At 35.1% G+C, this 24,697-nt stretch overlaps 2 protein-coding genes across 5 annotated transcripts in view; one reads left to right on the top strand and one right to left on the bottom strand.

Annotated features, from left to right (window-relative positions):
- Zasp52 (Z band alternatively spliced PDZ-motif protein 52) overlaps window positions 1-15,965 on the bottom strand; it is a 134,922-nt gene extending 118,957 nt beyond the window's left edge. For all 3 annotated transcript variants that reach the window (XM_023157727.2, XM_023157726.2, XM_023157728.2), the window contains exon 1: window positions 15,705-15,965. In XM_023157727.2, the coding sequence (XP_023013495.2) occupies window positions 15,705-15,809 (105 nt within the window). In that variant the 5' untranslated portion in view covers window positions 15,810-15,965. The remainder of the gene's footprint in view (window positions 1-15,704) is intronic.
- Window positions 15,891-23,352, top strand: LOC141482179 (uncharacterized). 2 transcript variants are annotated; one of them, XM_074175084.1, is made up of 3 exons: window positions 15,891-16,119; window positions 22,015-22,056; window positions 22,121-23,352. In XM_074175084.1, exons 1-3 carry the CDS (start codon window positions 15,891-15,893, stop codon window positions 22,246-22,248), a joined length of 399 nt encoding a protein of 132 aa, XP_074031185.1. In that variant the 3' UTR covers window positions 22,249-23,352. The 2 variants fall into 2 exon arrangements, with proteins under 2 accessions (XP_074031185.1, XP_074031186.1); XM_074175085.1 differs by having other exon boundaries at window positions 22,117-23,344.
- The last annotated feature ends 1,345 nt before the right edge of the window (window positions 23,353-24,697 follow it).

Genomic DNA, 24,697 nt, shown 5'->3' with positions numbered 1-24,697 from the left:
ATGTGCAATGAAAATGTGTGTTTGACGAATAATAATTCAATAGATTTTGCTGACACTAAACCAAGTGTCTCCCATGATGAAGGTGTTTATTTTCAGTTTACGGCCTAGGAATGAAACTGTATTTGACCTTCTGAACATGTTTACCGATTTGAACTATTTACCCACATTCGAGTACATACAAAGTACCCGTGATCCCAAATATATGAATGAGGATGATTTGATATCACGCAAAACGTATAACAAGTTATAATAACGAATTGAAGGGGTTATATTTTTAGAAGTGACTAATTTTTGGGAAAGAAAGTTTTCGGCTTTCTACTACTCCATCTTGATACAAAAAAAGGATGAGGGAATCTTCCAAAGAAGGGAAGGAAGTAATCATGATAACGATTTATGAAGCTATTTCAATCAGTACAATGTATATGTACATCTAGTAAAACACATTCGTGAGTTAGAGTTGGAGGTAGAGATAGAAACAGAGATATAGAGATAGAGAGAAACATAATATATTTATTTGATATATAAAACAAAGTCGCAAAATCGTTTTTATAACTCAAGAATTTTTGTGATATTTAATTTTCTGAATTTTTCTCCGCCTGATATAGCGGAATAACTATTAAATTACAAACGGAATAGAGAAAAGTATTTATTTCGAAATTATTTTTTTCCGTGTACTCCAATGCTTACATAAAAATAGATGTTTCGACCGGGCTTTTTTTTCCAGTTTGTGTCTGAAAGTTATTTCTTTGCATGATCTTCACATATATGTATAGGGTTACTTCTTTTAAATTTGATTGCTTCCTTCCTTTCTTTGGAAGATTCCCACATTTGTTGTATCAAAATGAAGAAGTAGAAAGCCAAAATCTTTTTTTTTTCACAAAAACTATTGGAACATTTGGAAAATTGAGATAAAAAATATCAAACAAGTTAACTGATGTTGTTAGGTTGTGCCAGTTGTCATGGTGCGAATAAAAATAATTTAGGTTATCACATAACCTACCAAAAAAATACCATGGTTACTGTATGGTGGTCAGCGGCTGATGTGATTCACTATAACTTTCTGCAACCAGGCCAAATCATCATAGCAGAGTCCTATTGTTAGGAAATCAAGAGAATGTATCATGCAGCAACCGGTCCTGGTCAACAGAAGAGATCCAAACCTGCTCCATGATCATTAAAAAATTGAATGAATTGAGCGTCGAAGTTCTACCTCACCCACCATACTTCCCAGACCTCTCGCCAACTGACTACCATCTTTTTCAAGCACTTCAATAACTTTCTCACTGATAGAACCTTCGGCAATCATGACCAGGCTGAAACGGCCCTCTTCGACTTCATTGAATCCTGAGCACGCAATTTTCATACCGATTGAATTAATCGACTTGTATTACGTTGGCAAAAGTGTACTGATTCAAAGGTCGCTTATGTCGATTGAGTTGAGTAAATATTCACAGGAATATTACAGTTCAAAGTAGACTCATAAAAACGGACAAAACTTTTGAAATAACGTAATGTAATACCTTGCAAATTTGTAAACTTCTAGATTGCGATTCTATTTTGACTTCATGAAATGAATACTGGCTCATCCTTATTATTATATTCAAAATCAAGTTTTTATTCATAATTTTTTATCATTTATTTCATATCGTTGATCTTTTGTACATCGCAAACATTCCACATTATATGGTTTGGATTCCATTAGTGTGACTTAAGTGGTTTATTCATAACTTACATACTGACAAATCGATTAGTTTCGTGTTTTTCGTTCTCAACTTGTTGGTGATCTTGGGATAATAGCTCATTAAATTACATTTATTTTGACCACAGTTATTTTCCTAAATTACGTGGTCAGAATGTCTAGCGATATGCCTTTCTGTAATTATGCTCACGAGACTAATGAGGTGTTTGGTTTAAAATGGAAAGTTAGGAGTTAAAATAGTGGAATTCTTGAAACATGCGTTGATTTCTGAAACGCATAGTTTCGTTCCCTTCAAACGAGTTTTATAAATTCAAATTATAGAGAAGCATATATAAAGTGTTTTTAATAGCATGTCGATATCAAAATTGTTTATTCTTGGATTTCCCTTAAGAAACAAACTTAGTGCTATTCTAACAAACTTAGTGTTATTAGTGACTTTGATCAACCCTATATATTTTTATAATGTAACTAACGACCAACCTGGATCCGCATCAGTTAGTACTAACCTTCAAAAGAAAGCTATTGAAATTTCATAAGTTTGTGAGTTATTGTGCTAAGAGTGTTGTTATTTGTTATTTTCAAAACAATGTAGCAAAAACAATTTCGTGTTTCAACTTCACGCTGCTTCTTGATGGGAAAAAAATCCCGGTCAAGCCAAGCAATGGCTTGAAAGTGTTATAAGGACTCCGTTTCATCAGAAACAACAATTAAACGTTGCTTTGCTGACTACAAACGTAGTAGAAGGAACACCGATGATGCAGAACGCAGTGGACGTCCAAATGAGTGATACCAGAAAATATTAAAAATTCACAAAATCGTTTTGAATGATCGAGAAATGAAGTTGTCTGAGTTAGCTGACAGTGTAAAGATGTCAAAAGAACGTATTGGCTTCATATTGCATGAGCATTTGGACATAGTAGAATAGTACAACCAGTAGGCTCTCTTACCACGTGATCCGTGATTCGAGTTGCCGGGGACCTTCAACCACTCTTAGGATAAGATTCTCATCCAACGCGTTCAGTGCTGTAATATCGAAGGATTCGACGGTCCCACGGTCATCGGAATAGTTATAATAAACGGGCGAAAATTGATTGTGTTTCGAGGTCACCGAGAACTTTGTGAATTTATAAATGAAAGTAGTGGGAGTGGACTTATGGTTGATTTTTACTATGATTTGACTATGAGAAAGCTCTCTTCGAAGTGGATGCCGCGTGAGCTCACTGTTGCCAAAAACAAGAGCATCTTGATGATTCTCAGCAGTGTTTGTGACAAAGGATAAAACATGGATCCATCATTTCACTCCAGAATCGAAATGATCGTCATCTGAATGGAGAGCAACTGGTGAACCTCTTCCAAAGCGCTCGAAAGCATAACAATCGGCTGGAAAAGATATAGCCTCTGTATTTTGAGTTGTGCGTTATTGGAGCATTTAAAGGGCGTAATTGCAGAAGAACCACCCCATTTGTCATTATTTCACATCACCTTGTAACCAATGATACCACTAATAATATCACCTTTCAAAGTGTTTGTGGTACACTGTTCAGAACCTTCGGTGTAGTAATTAATTTTACTGGAGTTCTATCCCAACACCAGACCCTTATTTTCAACACATCGACACGTGTTTCAATCACCAAGTGTTCATTTCCAAGAGGAAGATTGAAAAAAACTTTTGAAAGTATGTTCACAACTATTGAATACAATTTTGAAAAAAGTACCTATCAACAAAAAATAAAAATGGGGCTTCAATCCTCAGAGTCATTTACTGGATGAAACAAAACCAACACAATTGCAAACTTTCTTCATTATGCGTATCGTATCAGCTTGTGTGATAAGTTTTTCGCGATAACTCTCAAGATTATCATTCAAATTATATGGTGTGAAGGGCAATTATGATGTACATGAAATGCTTGAGGTAATTGACGTTTTTATTCAATAAGGATCAATAATTTACCCGTTCAAATTGTTTTCCTAAAACCGCATTATATATGATTATTACATTAAATATTGAAATGGGTATAGTGAGCTATCCTTGAAAGAAATACATATGCCATTGTAGACCTATTTGTAGAATTATTTTATTAAATCTCAAAGTGGAATTATGCAACTTCTTCGATAAAAACTGAAAAATGTGTCTTTGGATATGAATCATTTTTCTAGAGAAGTTCTACTAATCGATATTTGAAATACTTCAAAACAAAATATATTGTATATAAAAATTGAAAATTTACATTCCATATACGTCATTAACTTATGTTTTCAATTACTTGATGTTGGCCAAACGGGGAGAACTTCCTCCTGAAGACTGAAAGGTTATAAAAGTAGTTTCTTGAATGTGAAGACCAATTTCACATTTAGAAACTCTCTTTTGACAGAGGGCCACGGGTTCAACTACGAGTATGAAGTATTGCATTTGGAATATAAAAGGTTTGAAACGCAATCTTTTGGAGTGCTTGAAAATTAATAGATTCAAGAACTTGTTCAGATCAACTTCCTTTATTCAAATGATGTTTATAGTTACTATTTGAGTCTTTTTTCTTCTAGAAGTGAAATCAACCCTTTATAAAAAAAACGATCGGCAATCACTGTTTTAGGCGTACCGATAATCAATGAAATAATCGCATTTTGACTTTTTTCCTCCCTTTTAATAAGACGGCCTGTTATCTCTTTCTTATAAACAAGCTTCAGAGTAAGTCCAGCGGCAACTTTGCTAAACGCACCGCAGACATTGACATTGGAAATTGGAATGAAATCTCAATGTTATTGTGTTTAAACACCAATTAATTCAATAGACTCCATTGACAGTTATTTCTGCATCAATTTGAACTTGTTAACGCAATAATTTGTCGCGAGTCCAATGTTTATTATTGCAAGGATTGTGGAGTGCATACAGGGTGATGACATAATAAATGATTGTATGCATATGAATGTTTTTTTCAGCAAAATTTCATTGGTTTAGATAATTCTGAACAATACTTTATCAATGATTAGATTGAAAGAAGATGAGGTTCAGAGTGGCCAGGTAAATGACACAATTTAACACCTTCAAACATTTTTTTTGAAAGTACTTGCTCAGAAAGTATGGTATATTTTTAAAACTTTGCATTATTGTATGGAATTTCCCTTGGGAATCTTATTACTAAATATTATGATAAGAAAGTCCTCTAGAAACAATGCCTTATCCCTTTGAGATATAACAAAATATTTCACTGCTAATTGTTGTTCTTTAATAGGTCTACAGAAAAATCTGTGTTGGTATATGTCTTTTTTCTAAGGATACCTTACTGTAACCATTTTAGCGTTTGAAAAACTCAATCTATCCATATATCTATCTAAGCACCTATCGAAATATTATAGTAAAGCAAAATCTATTTTACATTAATATTGAATAGATTATTTACCTTAAGCAATTCATGCACATTATAGTTCCCTTCACACCATACAATTGGAAATAATATTACAAAATTCAAACTATCCCGCGACAAAATAAATTCAAGTGGCCTTACACATCGATGCGACAAGCGTGATGAAGTGTAAATCACTTTAAAGTTTGGGATCGCATTTTCGTCTTGTGTTGCCTTCAGGTAGATAGATGACAGTTGTGAACACACTTTTGTTTGAGTAAATTCAATGAAAGGTCATCAATTATCAGTTATAAGCTGATACGATACTAATTTGAAGCCTATTGTGAACTATGTGTGAAAATTCAGTAGACATCTCAAAACTTGTTGAATGTTAGAAGAATATGAAGCTATGAAATTACCTATTTTCATTGAAGTGACTGAGGAAATGTGTGTCTCTTGATACTATTTCATAATCTACTAGGTACGCCTTTTCCTATTCTCATATTAGCTACAGGAAAAATCTTCTTTTCTTATAAAGATGTTTGTAACACAAAAAATGTCCATTGTTCATAAAACTGGGCATTATGACTGTTACATCAATTTTTATTTTTACAGAGTCGTTGCTGAATGTATATAAAATCAAACGCAATCTTCTGCTAATTCCCATTTTCATAATCTTACGAGACTTTTTGAGTTGAGTCTGCATACATTTTCTGAAAACTACCAAGAGATGTCAATCTTTACAATATCTTGCCAACCGCCAATGACTATATGGCTTTTTCCATGGTAATGGAACAGAAACTTTGTTTGATACAATGATATATTTTTATGTTTCGCATATGTATTGTTTTAATATATAAATACTAGTCGAATTTTGAATCTCAACCAGACTTGCTACAAATGTTTTATACTTAAACGTGGTCGTATATACCATATTTATCTTTTAGAAGTCAGAGAATGAATGCCATTATGTTACTTAGTGAGCTATTTAATGGAAAATTGAAAATGCTGATTGAGCAAAGGATATTATCACGTATAATGACATAAACATAATGTAACCTAACTAACCTAATCAAACTAACCTTTCATAACTAATCTATCCTAACTAACTGTTAACCCATCCTAACAACCTAACTGACCCAATCTAACTTATGCATATTATATATATATATATATATATATATATATATATATATATATATATATATATATATATATATATATATATATATATAAATGTTCCTTTGTAAACTTCTAGATACGTGATCATTCCTTTTTTGAAGTTCATAGAAACCTAGTTTTGACCAAAAAACTGATTACGCGAAAACAATTGAAGCAAGCTAAGACTAATTCTTCTGAGAATGAATATACCAGCCTTTCATAAATTGTTTGGGATAAAAGTAAACTATTTAAAAAAAGACGGAGCGAAGTGTGTGCAAAATTTCAACGTAGGAGGACCCAATCTCACATCGGTAAATATATCAGATTATTTTTAACGGAAATTCCATTCGGGGCATTGGCGTACTGTTTTTATTTTCGATTGGTACCAATTCGTTTCGTAATCGGTAATTGTATGAAGTCGCATTGGGTATGCCTTCTCGAATCTGCTTCTCTCATGTAATGAATGAAACATAGTCGCAAAATCGTGTTAATCGTGCCCAAAATAGAAATATAACTATTAAAAAATTTTCGAAATTGAAGATAGCACTAATTGAAGACATTCAGTTTGTTAGGTTAGACGTTTGTGATTGTGCGCGCATGAATAATTGTAATTTCATTATAGAGGCAGATATCTATTACAGTTTTAATTCAAATATTGCGAGTAAGAAGATCGATTTTTTCACAATGAAGCCGTACTGCAATTAGACTGTGACATATTGCGAATCAATCCACTACAGATGGAGAAGAGATCACACGAGAAGAGCGCCATGTTCATGTTGCCAAATCTACTGTTTTTGTATAAGAACTCCTGTTAATTCTGGAGCGATACGAATTCCGACGGGTCAGCTAAAAATTTATAACTACCTTTCATTTCTGCGTTTATTTATCGTCGTGAGTAATATTTTGGTACTCTCAATCAGATGTTATTCTAAAACGTTTGTATGGCGTTTGCCACGGAGACACCAAACTGCGAAAATAAACAACAATTCAGTTATCAAAAACTCGCTAAAAATGACATTCCACAAATGCTCCACAAGGTTACATCTCATTCACTTTATTTATATTTCAGTTGAAGTTAATCACATACTGGTTCCACTATTACTCCCTATTCTGTAATTGGATTCATCCTGTAGAATAGTGTATGAAATAAATAAATATAGTTCACTAACAAACAACTAGGAAATTATTTTTGAAATTAACGCTGCCAAAGAAATAAACTTTTCATTTTCTACTAGGTTATGATGTGAATCCAACCCAGGGAACTAGCCTGGAGACAGAGATTACAGGTCAGAGTGATATTCATGATCAACAGTGGAGTTCATTATGAACATCAATTTGATTCGAAACACTGAAACTGATGTTGACCTCACTGTTACATATCCATTGTGATGCAGCAAATTCTCTTTTTACAATTCATGAAGATCGTTATCTGAGTGGACTACACGTGGTGAACCGACTCCAAAGCGTGCAAAGACGCAACAGTCAGTATTTCGGGATGCGCATTCATCGACTATTTTGAAGGAAAAAACCATCGACTGCGACTATAACATAGCGTTTCCAGTTGAGGCTGGGCCTATGGCGGGAAGCGCTCACTGCACAACCTCTGCTGCAGGCAACAAGCGATGCAATTGAACCAAGGTTTGTGCTTAATAAACCCTACAAAATACAAATCAAGCAGAACATAGAGTCAGATGCTACAAATGCAATACGGATTTATACAGACGGCTCAAAAACCAAAGAAGGCTCAGGATGTGGAGTGTACTCCAGTTCGTTAAGGCTAAGAATACCAGCGTGGTCCAAAAAGAACTGGCTGGTATCTCAATCGCCACAAAAGAAATAATCAAGAAAGGAATTTCGGCAAAAACATAATAATCTGCACTGACAGCAGACAAGCCCTATTAGCCTTGAACAGATAACGTATAACCTCAGGGCTAGTACTAGAGTGTCACCAAGATCAAGCCAATGCCTCGGTAGATAATAACATTATCCTGAGGTGAGTTAAAGGGCACGACAGGAGTAAAAGTAATCGCATTGCCGACTCTTTAGCCAAGGAAGCGGCTGGACTAAGAATTTTAGGACCCAGTGGCACCTACGGCCTGATGACTTCGATAATTGCGGAACTTGTCAAATGTTACACCCATGCTCAATATTTGAAGAGATGGTATGGAATCAAAGGATGTAATCTTGCCAGGATCACCTTGGGTGACCCTGGGAAGCTGGAGCCGAAGAAATATCTGGCGATGACCAGGAAAAATCTACGCCTACCAGTAGGATTTCTGACTGGCCACTGTCAACTGAGGAAACACCTCCATAATATGGGGCTGAAGGGCACACCTCTATGCAGGATGTGTGAACAGGAAGATGAGACTGTCAGGCATGTCCTGTGCGAGTACCCGGAGTTATCGACAATAAGAGAGTGTGTGTTCGGCGAGTCTTGGCCTACACCTGCCGATATAAAGGAGATGTCTTCCAGTGACCTGTCTACCTTCCTGGAAAGGACAGGATGGATGATGACCTAGGAGAACAACTCCTCGGGAGGATGTACAATGGGTCACATGTGGCCAAGTGCTACACTCACCATCCATACTCTACAGATACAGATGTAAATACATAGCGTTTTTGAAGCGTTTGAAGGACGAACTCACTATAAAACCACCCCATTGGCCGGGTCAAAAATCAGTGGGAACGATGACAAAATTATATGAAATGGGTTTCGAATTGCTTACGCATTTACCATATTCTCGAGATCTGGCCCCCATAACTGGCCACTGTCAACTAAGGAAACACCTGTATAATATGGGGCTGAAGGACACACCTCTATGCAGGATGTGTGAACAGGAAGATGAGACTGTCAGGCATGTCCTGTGCGAGTACCCGGAGTTATCGACAATAAGAGAGTGTGTGTTCGGCGAGTCTTGGCCTACACCTGCCGATATAAAGGAGATGTCTTCCAGTGACCTGTCTACCTTCCTGGAAAGGACAGGATGGATGATGACCTAGGAGAACAACTCCTCGGGAGGATGTACAATGGGTCACATGTGGCCTAAGTACTGTGGGCTTACACTCACCTTTCCTACTCTACAGATACAGATACAGAGATCTGGCCCCCAGCGACTTTTTCCTGTTCTCAGAACTCAAGAGAATGCTCACTGGAAAGAAATTTAGCGCCGATAAAAATCATCAGAACTGACGCCAATTTTGACGCTAAAGACAAATAGTACTATGAAAATGGTATAGAAAAATTGTACGACCACTATAATCGTGGTACCACCCTCGAAGGCAACTATATTGAATATTAAAAAAAAATGTTTTTTCAAGTTAGCCGATAAACTTTTCAGCTCAACAGTTTAATTTGACATTTCCAACCTATAACATCATCCTTCTATTAACTCTCATGATCTCGTGTTTGAAATAGTGAAACATATCAATCGATTGATTGATTCAGGTTCATTTTCAAAGAACTCAATTTCTTTCAAAGGATTTTACATTCTGCAAAACAACTAATGGTTCATGTTTCAGTCAACAGGAATTTAATCTAAGAATGTTTCCACAAAAGTGCACGGAAACAACACTCAAAATAAGGTAACGAGTAGTTATAATTGCAACAGCGATAAAAGCTATGATAACGCTACTGAATGCCAAGTAAATGGAAACTTCTGATTGTAGTAACAAATGAAACTCTAGCTTCGCTCCTGTTTACGTACCAATACAGATGGTGTAGACGTTTTTATTGTCGCATGATCGAATGATGATAATGGAAATATCGTAATTGGGGAGGGACTAGATTTTGATAATTAGTATTGAACGTAGTGCAGATTTTGGGAACAAAGGTGTCAAGGGCGTCGCCAGCTTATGATAAAGGGGGGGCAATGGAGCTATATTTTGGAGGATAAAAAATATGAACGCCTGGTACAGTCGAAAGCATGAAGCGTTACATTTTGGAAGTCTTTGCCTTGATGACGATTGTAATAAGAACGGTTCTGATATCAATGTATAAAACTTCACAAGCCCTCGACAGCACAATAACTAAATCAAACTTTTAAGGACAGTAATAATTATTTATTTTAACAAAAATAATATTTAATTAAAACATAACCTGTGGGGGTTTTTCGCAAAACTTTCAACCACTCTATCATTAAAATTATTTAGGTTTTTATTTATTTTAGCACTGTGTACACTCATCATGGCCAGACCTTCAAGGCGATCTTATGACATGGTGCTTCTTAGCCATGTTTTCAGTCTTTTGAGGCTGCTAAAGGATCGCTCTATTGTACAGGTCGTGTATGGTAAAGCGATCAAACTTTTCAATGCTTTTTCCTTTTCGGGAAAGAAGGAATTTGTTTCTTTTAGGACATCAACAACTGTAAGATTTGTTATATTAAGTCTATCGTGCCACAATTGCTGCCAAAGTTCGATTTCATTCTTTATGTTCGGTAAATCATAAAACTGGGCAATAGATTCACAAGTTTGTTTCAGATTTTAAGTTGTCATATTTTGCATCTGCGCTGGGTGTAACTAAAATAATGCGAATGATGGCGTGTTTTCTTCAGCAAAACGTACTTCAAGGAAGGTGATAATCGAATCCAAGTATGGTATTACTAAAGACCTCTTCCAGTATTCTGAAGGGCTTTCTACTGGATGATTGCTTCTATGACGTGGTTTCGCCGTAATACGCGGCATCGATGTTATGTCCTCCTCCAGTCCGATTTTCTCCGCAACAGCAGTAGCTTCCTTTATAATTCCGTCTGTCACTTTTTTCGGATTGTCACGATGGTTTTTAATTAAAAATAAAATCTTTCTAACGTGTTCCGAGGCTTTGACCACGTCCAAAGCTACAGATTGGAGTACGTTGACAACGGGTTCAAACAAAGCCGAGTAGTATTTGGCTACCAACATAATCCCGAAAATGAAAGAAATTCTGGAAGTAGCCGCATTCAGTTGGAAGGCACTTTTCCGAGTTGCACTATTTCCTTCCTGAGATGAAGTTTGAAAGGCTTCCAGAATTATTGAAAGATTTTCTTTAAAATCTCTTATGGATTTGGTTTTATTACTCCATCTTGTCTCGCAAAGTATGGAAATATTAGGTATCAGCTTCCTCCTCAAAACTGATTCCAGAAAAATGTTCCTAGTATCTTTGGTGGTTCCTATGGCATTTCTAATTTCAGGAAGGTAATTTAGATCATTGATAACTAGATTCAGTTTGCGGGACGAACAATGAAATAGAGTCATTTGGTGTACTTTTTGCGTAAGCTCGCCTGTACCCCTCCGTCTTTTCCTGATATCGTTGAAAAACCATCAAAACCAACGCATTTATTTATTTTCAGGGCAACTACCCCCCCCCCCTGCCCTCCGTTGGCGACGCCCTTGAAAGGTGTGTCTGTTATCAAGATGAACATACCAGTTCACTTATTTTTTGCCACAGTGATATTAAATTTAAGTTATCTGAATGATACGAGTTTCAACTTAATCATTTGTGTAGTTCTGACATTTATGAGTTCTGTCTTAAAATCAAAAAAAACTTTGTAAAATATATCTAACATGGAAGACCAATCGCTATATTCAGTCAGTTACAGCTTTCGAATAAAATTTAAATGTGTAATCATCTAACTTTTCTAGTCATACTTCTCATATAAATTCTGCTCTTTCGATAACGTTTTCGGTACCACCGATTCAGGATCACACCAGTCTGTCCACACCCATCTGGTGGCACCAATCTTTTGACACCCATCTATTTACATAAGTTCCGGACGAAATAGTTGACCAATGAAGTTTCATAGCATTGGCCATCTTGTTAACCGGAACTAAACCCCCAGGATCATTTTCATTGTGCTTCATCAGAACCAGTTCAAAGCATATGCATCTAGTAGCCACCAAGGATGAAACAAAGAAAGGGTTAGGGTCTGAACGAATTTCTTAATTTTTGTACACCCTGAATCTAGAAAAGTCAGTTTTTATGTCACCATAAGTAACCACGAAAGTTTCATACTTAAAAAACACCAGTTATTTGTTATATAATTCGGAAAATTTCGTGTAATTTATATTTAGACTCGAATGTTAGGCAAAATTACGAATACAGTTTCCTCAATGACATATAAAAGTTAATTATAGCATCGAACGGCGTCGGGAAAGAACACAATATCGGCGGGATATTCGCGTTTATTCTAAATTATTCGAATCAGATGGTGTTATTGATTTTAAACACATAAAGTGTCCAGATTATTGTGTATCGAGAAGAATATCCTGAAGAAACTTATATATTTACTAAAATTTGATACACTCTTTCCAAGCAATCCTAAACAACTGACAACTAAAAAAACAAATGTTTCTCTAACTAATATCATGACAGATATTGACTTACATACGTCAAACTTTCGCGAAGGTATTTTCTACACATGTAGAAAAAAGGCGTTTTACATAAGCTCTTGTACTTTCAATGCCACATTATTACTGGTTTATGGGTCAACATTGTGATTACATGTTGATATTTCGTTGCTAATAACCTGAGTGGAGTAATTTCTAACTTCAAATCCCAATAGAAAAAATTAATTAACAAATACTAATTTCGTAATCAAACTCATATAAAATAAAAAAAAATATTTCGACGAACCTTTTCAGATGAAGTGTACTGCCTATTAGTGTTTTAAGTATTCGTCATAAATACTTATTTTAAATAAAGATACAAACTCTATTTTGAGAGATCACGTTTTAACTGTTGAAATTTGATATTTTTCAAATAATAATTGGTAAAGTTTTTGAAACAAAACGTTATATGTAACGAAGACTTCGAAATTTCACACATAGGAAATAAAGGTTTGAAACTGAATCATTTGGAAGCAATGGAAATTAATGAACTTTAAAATTGAAACATTCTAACTACCAACTGAATTTGAACAGATCTCCATTGTTGAACTTGTTTTCTTAAAAAACCGAGGAAGTATTATTATTGATGTAGAGGTAATACTCGTATGCTACACGTAATCATAATTGAAGAGGTACCTCATGTATATAAAAATTGTAAGGGTTTAGGTAATTGGATTGGCGTTAGAAGCAACTTGTATAGCGAAACACGTTTTGCGTTTTTTGTAATACTGTTGAGTGTGTGTTGAGGTGTTTCTTGAATATATAATAATGAATCATTCAGGCATTTTTGTTGCCAAGTTCCTCAAGCACCAGTCTCAAACCTTACAGACCATATTTATTTTCAAAACTCCTAACCTTTGTCCTTTAGCAGTTTGGAAGTGGAATCATAACCCTCATTTCCAATGAACGTGTATAGAAAAATCCGGGCTGCTGGATGACCAGTGGCGTACTGAAATCCTTTCCGCCCTGCATCTCGAAATCTAGATTGGGCGAATAGCCCTTGTTGATCAAAGCCGCCATGTCACTCAGAATGTACAATTTTGAAAACGTTATGGACGCGACTATTCTGGTAAACTTCATATATATTTATTCAAGTATATAACTTCAATAAAATGAGGAGAATGTTCAGAAAATTGACTGAATTGTTGTAGAGGTGGAGGACATTATTTGGTAATTTTATTGCACCTTCGTTTCTGTTGTCAATTTTTTTGAATAACACGAAAACGAAAGTTTTTTCAAACTAAACATTCGACATTGAATTATATTCGGTACCGACTAAGACCTTTTTTAAAAATTATAGAAGTGATATGGGGACAATATAATTATACTACTCGGTTCCCATGACATTGAAAATGAAATGAGGATAACTGGTACTGATGAATTTCATATTTAAATTGAACCTTCTCCAAACAAACATTGACATATGTGATGGAATTGGCCGATATTTGAACAAAACCGTAACGAATTCAAGTAAGACTTAATTTTTGAGATTTTCATTAAACAGTTTACTACCGCAACACGTATTTCAGTATACAATTGTCGGGTATTTTGAAAATTTTTTCTTTTCCCATTATTATTTATCCATTATATGTGTAATAAGTCACTACGTTACATGGAATCCATTGGTTGCAAATGTACCTGGTAGAAAAATATTTTCTTGTGTGCTTTTTGTAAATACATCGAAATGTTTGTTTCAAGATATTTTTGTGTAATTTCCAAGTTCTCTAAATTTGCTATATACTGCAGTTAATCCATTTAACATAAACTCATCAAGTTCAACTCTACTGATACAACAAATTTCATCCACTAAATATAAACTTCCTGTAAAATACCTGACCACAGAATTATGTGACCTAACCTCTTCCAGATTCGTTCGCAAATCATTTGCGAACAACAAAGTTCGCTCGTAGTAAATTGTGCGAAGGATCAAGAATAGCATTACTTTAGGATCATTCGCAATATTCAAACTTTCGAAGGACCCTGAAAAATGCGAACGGTCAAGTTTAGACCCCCATCTGTATGAATACACCGAGAAATATATTGTATTTAAAAACACTACTAGTACTGATACTTCAAGTATACTATATTTCGAATAAAAACAACTGATGGGGACTTTAATCGACATAGCAAATGAAAAATATATTTTAGGTAAATCTTTCCCATTGAGTTGTTTCTATCTTGAAAACAATTGAGGGTTCCAAAATAGTTTCCAATAGTGAATGGCAATATTTTGAATTGATTTTCTACTTCTCCATCTTTATACAAAACAATGTGGGAATCTTTCAAAGAAAGAAAGAATGCAATCATTTTCAAAAAATTAACTGTATACAAAGATGTGTAGTAGATCATGCAACGAAGTAACTTTCAGACACAAACTGGAAAAAAGCCCTCTTGAAATAGTTACTTTCATATAAACATTGAATTACACGAATAACACGAAGAAAAATACTTTGGAAACAACTACTTTTATATGAAAACTGAGTTATATGAAAAACACTTTTCTCTATTTAGTTTGTATTTTAAATATTTTTTATGGAATTGAATCAGATATCACTTCAGAGGATTGGTACACAATGAATCAAACTAACTTTATTTTGGTGAATGTTAAAGTTATTTATTAAAAAAATCTTGTTTTCGATAGAAGTATTTGTCGAATTCTAGAAATTTTATATGGACCCTTATTTAGAAGATAACTTTTGTGGTATTTAGGACAGTGATAATCAATTTTCACAGAGAGCATAACATCCCCAAAGAATATATTATGAGTGACTGCATAGTCAACAATTGATAAATAATTTATTGCACCCAACAATTGCTTCTAAAAAAAGTTCGGTTCGGTTTCGAATTACATCGAAACTAAATATCGTTAGATCATGTCAAGTGATGCCAACATTGTTCATACTATTTTCTTTCGGAAAATTCACTTCAATCAGAAAATATATTCAGATCAATTTTGTGATCGGATTAAATGTTTAGTGTTCGATTAAATATCATATAGTTAGCCTGAGAGATTAATTATCAAGTTTCACAGGCACCAATCCCAAAACAACCCTCGCAACTCGATTAAGTAAGCCTCCAACCCTATTTTTCGACAAAAAAAAATTATGTCCCTTTCCTGAGAAAAATCTTAAGAAAAATCCTACCTTCTGGATGACCAGTGGCGTACCGAAATCCTTCCCGCCCTGCAGCCTGAAGCCCAGATTGGGCGAGTCGCCCTTGTTGATTCGCACTGTGATCAGAGACGCCATGTCACTCGGGGTGTTTTTCACTTTCGACCACTAGCACGGTATATTCACGGGAGGCGTTGGTTGTACAATTTCAAAAGCGGAATGTGCGCGATTCTTGAAGTGAATCCTCGGCTGGCTGGGACGTGGTGGGGAACCTTCTCGCGATTATTAATAGTACGCTGGACGGAGTTTTATGTATGTGCTGGTGCTTTTCGCGAATGCGGGATATATGGGTCACGTTTATTTTCGAAGAGGTTCATGTCTTTCGATAGCGGTGAGGAAAAATTCAGGGTCCTGCCGGGCGGGGCGGTCAAGATTAACGAGGGGCTTGGTGAGTGACAGCTGAGGATGAGGCGAGTCGGTGGCAAAAACGTTAAGCCGTTTCGAATTGTCTCACCAGAATGTTTTTTCCTGGAGTTGGATAATATTTTATGAATTTTTGTTGATTATCAATCTGGGATGTATCAAAAGCTCGATAAATTATAAAATACCCCTGGAAACGCTCTGCAACTCTGGAATAAGGGATGATTGTTAGCCTTGAATCGAATATATATTTGCGCTATGTATAAAAACAAATATACAGGGTGGGACATTGTAAACGAAACAGATCGAGTATTTTCAAAACACGTTTTCTGAAAAAAAAAATGCGAAAACAGGTCGATTTGTAGTCCAAGGGGGAACTCTTTCTATCATAACCAATATTATGACTTACGGAATCATAGCCTGAGGTGTTGCATATGGAAATTCGTTAAAATCTGTCCAGTCTATTCAAAAATATGCAATAAAAATAATTTTATAAAAACTTTTCAGATTTCCGTCGAGAGTTTTATTCAGAACATATTTCATTTTAAATCTCAGAAAAACATTTCACAAAATTAGTATCATCTATATGAAAAAACATTCTGCAAATACTGACATAATAAAACATCAGTATGATACAAGATCGAAAACTAATAAATGCTTTCAAATTGCTAAGTGTAGTCTGCATTTAATGCAACAACACTGCATATGTATTGGTTGTAAAATTTACAATATAATTCCACGATAAATCAAAAAGTTGAGAACAACAGCATTCAAAAAACATCACACAATTGGATATTAGATAATATTGGAAAAATTTAAAATGTGCTCACATTGAAATAGTTCAGATCAACAGATAATTCATTTCACCCCCATTCATAATAAAATACTATCATTGATACATTTCTTCTTTTCTATATATTGTTTCATGGACAATATCTATTTTAACAGTTAACATAATCATTATTTTTCAACTAACCCAGTCAAACACAAGTGTTTACACTTAGCAGACTGTGTTAAAATATTATACATGTACTAACAATTTTTCAATATTTATAGACATTAATTTGATATTTAAATTTGTTAATAAATTTGAATTTGAATTTGAACTGTCATACCTCTCCCCCGACCCCTCGGTCATTATCACCCAAACAATTTGAATGGGGAAAGTAGTAAGTGTGACACATCGTTGAAAAGGTAATTTTATAAGGAATTCGGCCATTTTAATTTTAGCTATCTAACTTTCTATTTTGTCACCCTCTTGCGGGAAAAAATTGTTCCGTATTCCAAATTATGATACTTCATTTGGAAGCTAATTTGACATTAATGCAGTGACAATACATTATGGAATTTGTCTAAAGGCAAAAACAAAATGGCGGCTCCACAATGGCGGACAAGATTTTCAATTATGGTTCGATTTGATTCAAAATGGATAAGTGGTGATTTTCAGGGTCGCAAATTATGAATACAGAATACAGAAAAACAATATGGTGGCTCCAAGATGGAGGACGTAATTTGTAATTATGGTTTAATTCGAATAAAAATTAGTACGTAGGGATTTTCAGAGTCGAAAATTATGATTTTTTTGTCGATGCAAGAAACAAGATGGCGAGCGAAATTCATAGGTATGGTTCGATTCGACCCGGCACCGAAAACAAATTTTTCAAAGCACATAAATTGTTACAATATTGCAAAAAACACGTCGATTTTAAATCCAAGTAAGACATCTTTAGTCGTAATCTTAACTGTCATACCTCTCTCCCTACCCCTTGGTCACTCATACAATTTTAATAGGGAAAGTACTATGTGTGACACAGCATTGACAAGGTAATTCTATATGGAATTTAGACATGTGAGTGTTTGGTACCTAATTTTTCATTTTGGCGCCCTATTACGGAAAAAACAATTGTTTCATATTCCAACTTATGATATTGTATTTAAAAGAAAAATTATGCATGAATTCAACTAAGATCAATCCAAACTACATTGATTCACAGTAGATGCTCGAAGTGTCCTCCACTCACTGCCATACATGGGTATAAGTTCGTCTCAAAACGTTGACTGACGTTTTGAAGCATGTCTGGGGTTATTTGACGACATTTGGTTATAATATGTTGACGTAACCTGGCTGAGTGGCGTATATTTTACTTTTCAAATGACCTCACAAAAAGTAATCTAATGGGGATAAATCGGGTGATCGGGGGGCCATTCAATGTAAACTCTCCTTCCAATACAGTGTCTAGGAAATCCTTCATTCAGGTACTGAAGAACCGCTACAGCAAAATGCGGAGGAGCTCCGTCCTGATGGAATATTAGGTGATCCTCAAGCTTTCGGTTATCGTTATCTATTATGTCCATTAACGTTGGATCAACGGTATCTTTGAGTAATTTCGAATTCATGTCTCCAGACAGATTACCTGGTAGGAAAAATAGATCAATAATAAGATCACCAAATATTTCAGCTCAAACGTTTAACTTTTGTGGGTATTGCGTATATAGGTACTTGGGGAAACACTCTTGGATTACAATCTGAACAGTACCGACAATTATGTCGATTGACAGTCCCGTTGAGATAAAAACTGCATTCATCCGAAAAACAAATTTTGAAAACGGAATTTGGATCTTGTGTAGCACGTTCAGTCATGACTACACAAAATTGTATGCGACGATCAAAGTTGTCATCGTCAAATTCCTGAACCAGTTTAAAATTATGTGAATGGAATCTGTGAGCTTTCAAAATTCACCCGACGGTACGTCGACTTACTCCAGATTGGTCTACTGCGCCGAAGAGAAGTAAAGACCATAAAAAAAGAGAATAAGAGAAACTTACTTCAGATAATTCAGCAAGCCTCTTGTACCAAGAGTTTAATCCGCAGCAACCTGTCCTAAAACGGCTACCTCCACCGCTTCTTTTTTATACTGGGTTTTCAATTTGACATTTTTTATTTGCCACAGATCCCGTTTGTTAAAATTCTGAAATCAGTTTCAAAACGTATTCACGATTTACGTTTGTTTTTGGGTGTTGCTCATTGAAAATTCTACTGGCTGTGTTGGCATATTCATTATTTTTGAAATAACATTCAATTATTTCTACCCTATCCTGTAAATAATAAACCCTTTTTAATGGACCTGAAGTACTACTGGAAAGAAACTGACACACATAAGCACTGACACAAAAGGGTTTTATATTATACCAATACTCAAATGCTCAAAAACGTCAGACGGTGTTTGGAGAATAACTTTACTCATTTATGGCAGTTCATGGTGAACACTTTGAGCATCTACTGTGAATTAATGTTGTTTGGGATGATTGGATTTGAATTTATGCATGGTTTTCCATTTTTTTTGAAGCTTTCAGTCAACTTGCTCCCAGATAGTTTCTATGTATGTATGTGTGGGACAAATAATGCAGCTGACTTTTGACCCACTTCTAGTTGTTCAATCAACTTAAATCGAGACTTGAACTCTGGTAGGTGTTCATCATTGCGATGACAATGCAATATGGAAATTTTATTGGAGAAAAAACAATAAAATGGCATGTCCAGGACGGCGGATGAGATTGGTAATTATGGTCCGATCCGATTCAGAATTTAATTGTGTGGATTTTGGCTACAGAATTTCATCATGACTAAAACGAATTGAATAAAATTGAATGGAAAGCTTTTAAATGCGATGAGAAGGAAAATAAAAACTCGTCAAGAGTACAAGATAGGTAGATATTCTTGCGCGGTAAAATTTTGAGAGCAATGTAAAACTTTGAGAGAGATGTCATAGAGATCGTTTCTTTTTGTAATGGAAGTAATTTTATTCTATTCTATTTTATCAGAAGTAGTCTCTACTGGAAGTACAAAGTTGATTGAGACAGTGTATTGAAAACTGTTGTGCTTGTTTTTTATTGCGATTACGGATTCAGTGTAGATATTTTCCGGTATTCCTGCGGTATAGGTGAACGAAGATAACGCGAGTACCAGTTCAACAGAAAGTACAGCTCAACAGAATATGCTAGAGAAGTTCATGGAAATGATGATAACAATAGGAAAGAATAGAATGGCATCCGAAGAAAATTTCATGAAACTGCTAGAAAGTCAAAACAATCAAAAACTAATTGGAAATGAACAAAACAAGGAGTTCCATGTGATGTCGGATTTCAGTCACAGTATCGAAAATTTTGATGGATAATCGTTAGGGAAACCCACAATGGATTGGCTTTCCAGTTTGAAACATGCGGCAGTTTTACATAATTGGCCTCAGGAGTTTACTTTACAAACGGCGAAATTCCATATGGTTGGTACTGAAAAGAAATGATATATAGAAAGAGCTTCTGAAATACAAACTTTGAGAGAGATGTCATAGAGATTGTTTTTTTTTGTAATGGAAGTAATTTTGTTATATTCTTGTAAATCCTGACCAATATTTCCAACACATTTTTTTATCAATTCAATTAATTCTTTTCAGTAATACTGGAAACTTGTAAAACCCCCATATGCCAATTTTGAATCGAATCGAACCACAATTACAAATATTGTCTGCCACCTTGTTTTTTGCATCAACAAAAAAATCATAATTTTCTACCCTGAAAATCCCCACTTACTAATTTTAATTCGAATCATATCATAATTACAAATTTCGTCCGCCATCTTGGAGCCACCATATTGTTTTGCTCGTTGACAAACAAATCATAATTTGCAACCCTGAAGACCATCACTTATCAATTTTGAATCAAATCGGACCATGATTGCAAATCTTGTCCGCTATTGTGGAGCCGCCATTTTGTTTTTTCCTTAGAAAAATTCCATGATGCATTGTCACCGAATTGATTCAAATCAGCTTGCAAATGAAGTATTATAATTTGGAATACGGAACAGTTTTTTTTTCGCAAGGGAGCACCAAAATAAAAAGTTAGGTATTGGAAGTTAAGTGGCCGAACTCCTTATGAAATTACATTTTTAATGATGTTTGGGGGACCGAGTGGTGGGGGAGAGGTATGACAGTTGAGGTTATGATAGAAAGATATCCCCTTTCGATTACAAATCGACATGTTTTTGCGTTTTTTTCAGAACATACATGTGTTTTGAAGATATTCGATCTATTTCGTTTTCGGTGTCCCATTCTGTATATAGCAGGCAGCTATATCGTTTTTGATGGGTACCCCGAAATTGAAAAATCAGTTACTGTCACAACAGTACCAGCAGCTAATTCAACTAGAAGAGGAGAATGTGGCCGTAGAAAAACCTCATACAATATTTCAGAGTTTAATTATCAAAACAATACAAAAATACTGTAACAAATTAAAGAATTAACTGTCTAAAACAAATTTATTTTCAAAAATATTTCACTAATCACAAACTAATTCATTTACAACACTTATCAACTAACGCCTAATCTATTTTCACTATTTGAATTCCTTGTTTATCGTTCGATTCACTTTCTGAACTCCCCCTTGGGTCGGGAAGCCGGACTTATATAGTGTAACGGTTCTTTCTCGAAATCTGTAGACGGTTTTACCGGCGGTTGCCGACTGCATTTCTTTTGCGGTGATGTCATGTGTTTGTTCGCTGGCCGGCCGGCTGGCCGGCTTCAGATTCGTTACAATACCATTTTAGCAGGAAAAAATTTTTAAAGAAAAAAACAAGAACAAAATAATGAAAACGTTAATCGAAATATAACAGTCACAAGGATTTTCCTGTGAACAAACAGAAAAAGATGCTGATGCTGATATAATTAAGACCTTGATAGAAATTGCCAGAGATACAAATGAAACTGTCATTGTTGTGAGTCCAGATATTGATTTTTTGGTCCTTTTGAATCAATTGAATTCAAATAATCATGACATTTTTTTTCTGAAGTCAGGTTCTGGAAATATGAAAGATTAATTTTTCACATGAATCTTTTGAAAATATCGTTGTTTTTCTGTATTGTTTTTCAGGTTGCGATACAACATCTGGATTTGCCGGAAAAGGAAAGAAAAGTATCGTAAATTCATTATTAGACGCTGAAAATTCGTCAAATTTGACTAATATTGTTTTAGAAAGATGCAAACAAGGAAGGCACTTCCCAAAGGCGAAAACACCCAAAAAAGACCATGATTACTGTATGGTGGTCAGCGGCGAATCGACGAAATGTACCAAAAATAGCAACAGCAGCAGTCGGCACTTGTTAATGAAAGTGGCCCGATACTGCTTTGCGACAACGTTAATCCGCACGCTTCCCAACGAACTTCCCAGACTTCCCACCAACAGACTACCACTTCAATATGTTTCTCACCGGTAGAACCTTTGTCATCGAATCCCGAGCTGACAGAGTTAACAGTTTGAGGTAGACTCATAATAACGGACAAAACTTCTGAAACAACCTATTATTTGTGATGTCTCTAGCTGATGCCTTCAATAATTCGTGAGGTACAAATCATTTTGACATCTCGCATGTAAGAGAAGTATTTTATGCACTGAACACGTGCTGAAAGGGATATCTTTATACTGACAGGGACGATAGCAGAGTGCAACTCAGGCATTTGCTATTTATCAATTGTATTGTTGAGAAAATCATTTATCATCATTATTTCCACCAAGTGAGTTATTAAAAGCATGCACTTCGAGGTCACCTTCGAGATCCAGTGTATTGATTCGGTCTCCGATGAACTAATCACTAATCAGCACTTAAGTAATAATCATCTTCATTATTATTCGAGAATCGTTTCAATGTCGTAATGACTCGAAATTAATATCAGTGACTTTTTTTTCATAAATGTGAGGAATTTTATTTAAAGCCCATGATCTCACAATAGAAAATGTGAACTGTAATTGTTCGAATCATTTTTGACATTTTAGAATACAGAGCGGACAAATTGAAATGAACACAGTTTTCTTCATAAGGTGGATAAAATATTTGAAATTTTCATGGTAAAGATACACTTCGAATTGTATAAAAAAAAAACATGCAATTATTGAGAGAGGAAAACGGAATTTTTATCACCTCTTTTGGGTTTTTTCACTTTCTACAATCTGAAAAAAAAAATAAAAATTTCAATGGATAACGTTATACAGGTGTAGAAACGACAAACTTCGACATCTATTGAGGGCGCTTGAAAATACAACTCATCAAGAATTCAGAAGACGGAGGCAGATTTCGGTGTTAGAAACGTTAATAAAGTATCTGTATGATTTCTCAGCTTGTTTTTCTATAAACATAACTATTTGATACAACAACAACAACAAGAAGTACTGATAAATAGAATATTTTCAAATTGAAAGGGTATATTTTTAGGAGAGATTAATTTTTGAGAAAGGCTTTGGCTGTCTACTTCTCCATCTTAAATGAAAAAAATATGGAAATCTTCCAAAGCAATCAATTTTAAAAAGTAACTCTGAATGAAGATGTGTGGATCATGTAAAGGAGTAACTTTCAGATACAAACTGAAAGAGAAAGCCCTCTCGAAACAGCTATTTCAAATAAACATTGAATTACATCAAAAAAACTTCCGAAACAAATACTTTCATATGAACGCTAAATTATACGAAAACACTTTTCTCTATTCCGTTTGTATATCGTACATTAGTATGGAATCGAATCAGATATCATGCACAAGATTCCTACACGATGTAATAAATGAAAGAAGTAAAATTTCATTCATATGGAACACTGTCGTCATCAGTGGTAGACATTCAATGTTTCGCCGTAAGATACTTGCCTTATCGGCTCCTCTTCAGTACCAAATACGGATAACATTAAGAGAAAAAACATCAATTGGTTCATAAAATTAAGACTTCTCATCACAGAATGAGTTGAATCCACTCATATCATCTATGAGAGTAGGTAAATAATATTCATTCACTTTTTTTTAAGGAGAAATTAGTTTCTGGAAAGGTTTTGGCGTTGACGAAGGTCTGTTTAATTGATGGTGTTATAGGACATGCATTGTTGCATTTCATGAATACATCTTTGAGCACTGGCGGATTTCCGAAGGAGCTCAAGACCAGTGTCCTTGTGCCAATTCAGAAAGTCTCTTAGGGATGGGAATTTAGACCAATCAACACTTTGCCTTGTATTGAAAAAAATAGAAGAACTTGCAGTTTATAATCAACTCATCGAATAACTAGAAAATGATGATATATTACTAAAATATCAGTAAGGTTTCAGAAAACACCATTCACGTGAGTTTGCATTACAAGTCACAATATCAAAATGGAAAGAATCAATAGATAAGGGACATTATATTATAGCCATATTTTTAGATCTTAGTGCGCCCGTACACGAGCCACATTTTGCGGTCGGATCGACCACACAGTTACAGTCGCCTTTCAGCGAACTCAAGCCGCCCATAACAAATACTGTACTACACGTACACGGGCGTTCACAAAAGTCGAAACGGGCGTCTGCAGTCAACTTGCTGCTAATCTCCGCCGAGATGTCATCGTGGCATCCGCCGTACACTAATCACAAACTTGCAGTCGTACCCAACCGCGTACACCGTCGTGTACTTTTTCTCATATTAGTCTCACAGCATTCAAGTTTTGATGTCAGTTGCCTCAACTGCAAGTGTGGTTTTGTTATGACTGATTGATTCACAGGTCTGCGATGAACAAATTGTACGATATTTAACTAGTGATTAA

The sequence above is a fragment of the Leptinotarsa decemlineata genome, unplaced genomic scaffold (assembly GCF_025532065.1).
Source record: "Leptinotarsa decemlineata unplaced genomic scaffold, Ldec_3_MD MMD2_tig00000882_RagTag_RagTag, whole genome shotgun sequence".
Classification (NCBI taxonomy): domain Eukaryota; kingdom Metazoa; phylum Arthropoda; class Insecta; order Coleoptera; family Chrysomelidae; genus Leptinotarsa; species Leptinotarsa decemlineata.
The sequence above is the reverse complement of the archived record's forward strand: the minus strand, read 5'-3'. Positions and strand labels throughout refer to the sequence as shown.

Excerpts from the sequence above, each read along its gene's own strand:
- LOC141482179 (XM_074175085.1), top strand. The coding sequence starts at position 15,891 with ATGTGCGCGATTCTTGAAGTGAATCCTCGGCTGGCTGGGACGTGGTGG. Across the intron at positions 16,120-22,014 it reads CAAGATTAACGAGGGGCTTG|GTTGCGATACAACATCTGGA; the intron begins GTGAGTGACAGC and ends ATTGTTTTTCAG. Across the intron at positions 22,057-22,116 it reads TGCCGGAAAAGGAAAGAAAA|AAAGATGCAAACAAGGAAGG; the intron begins GTATCGTAAATT and ends ATATTGTTTTAG.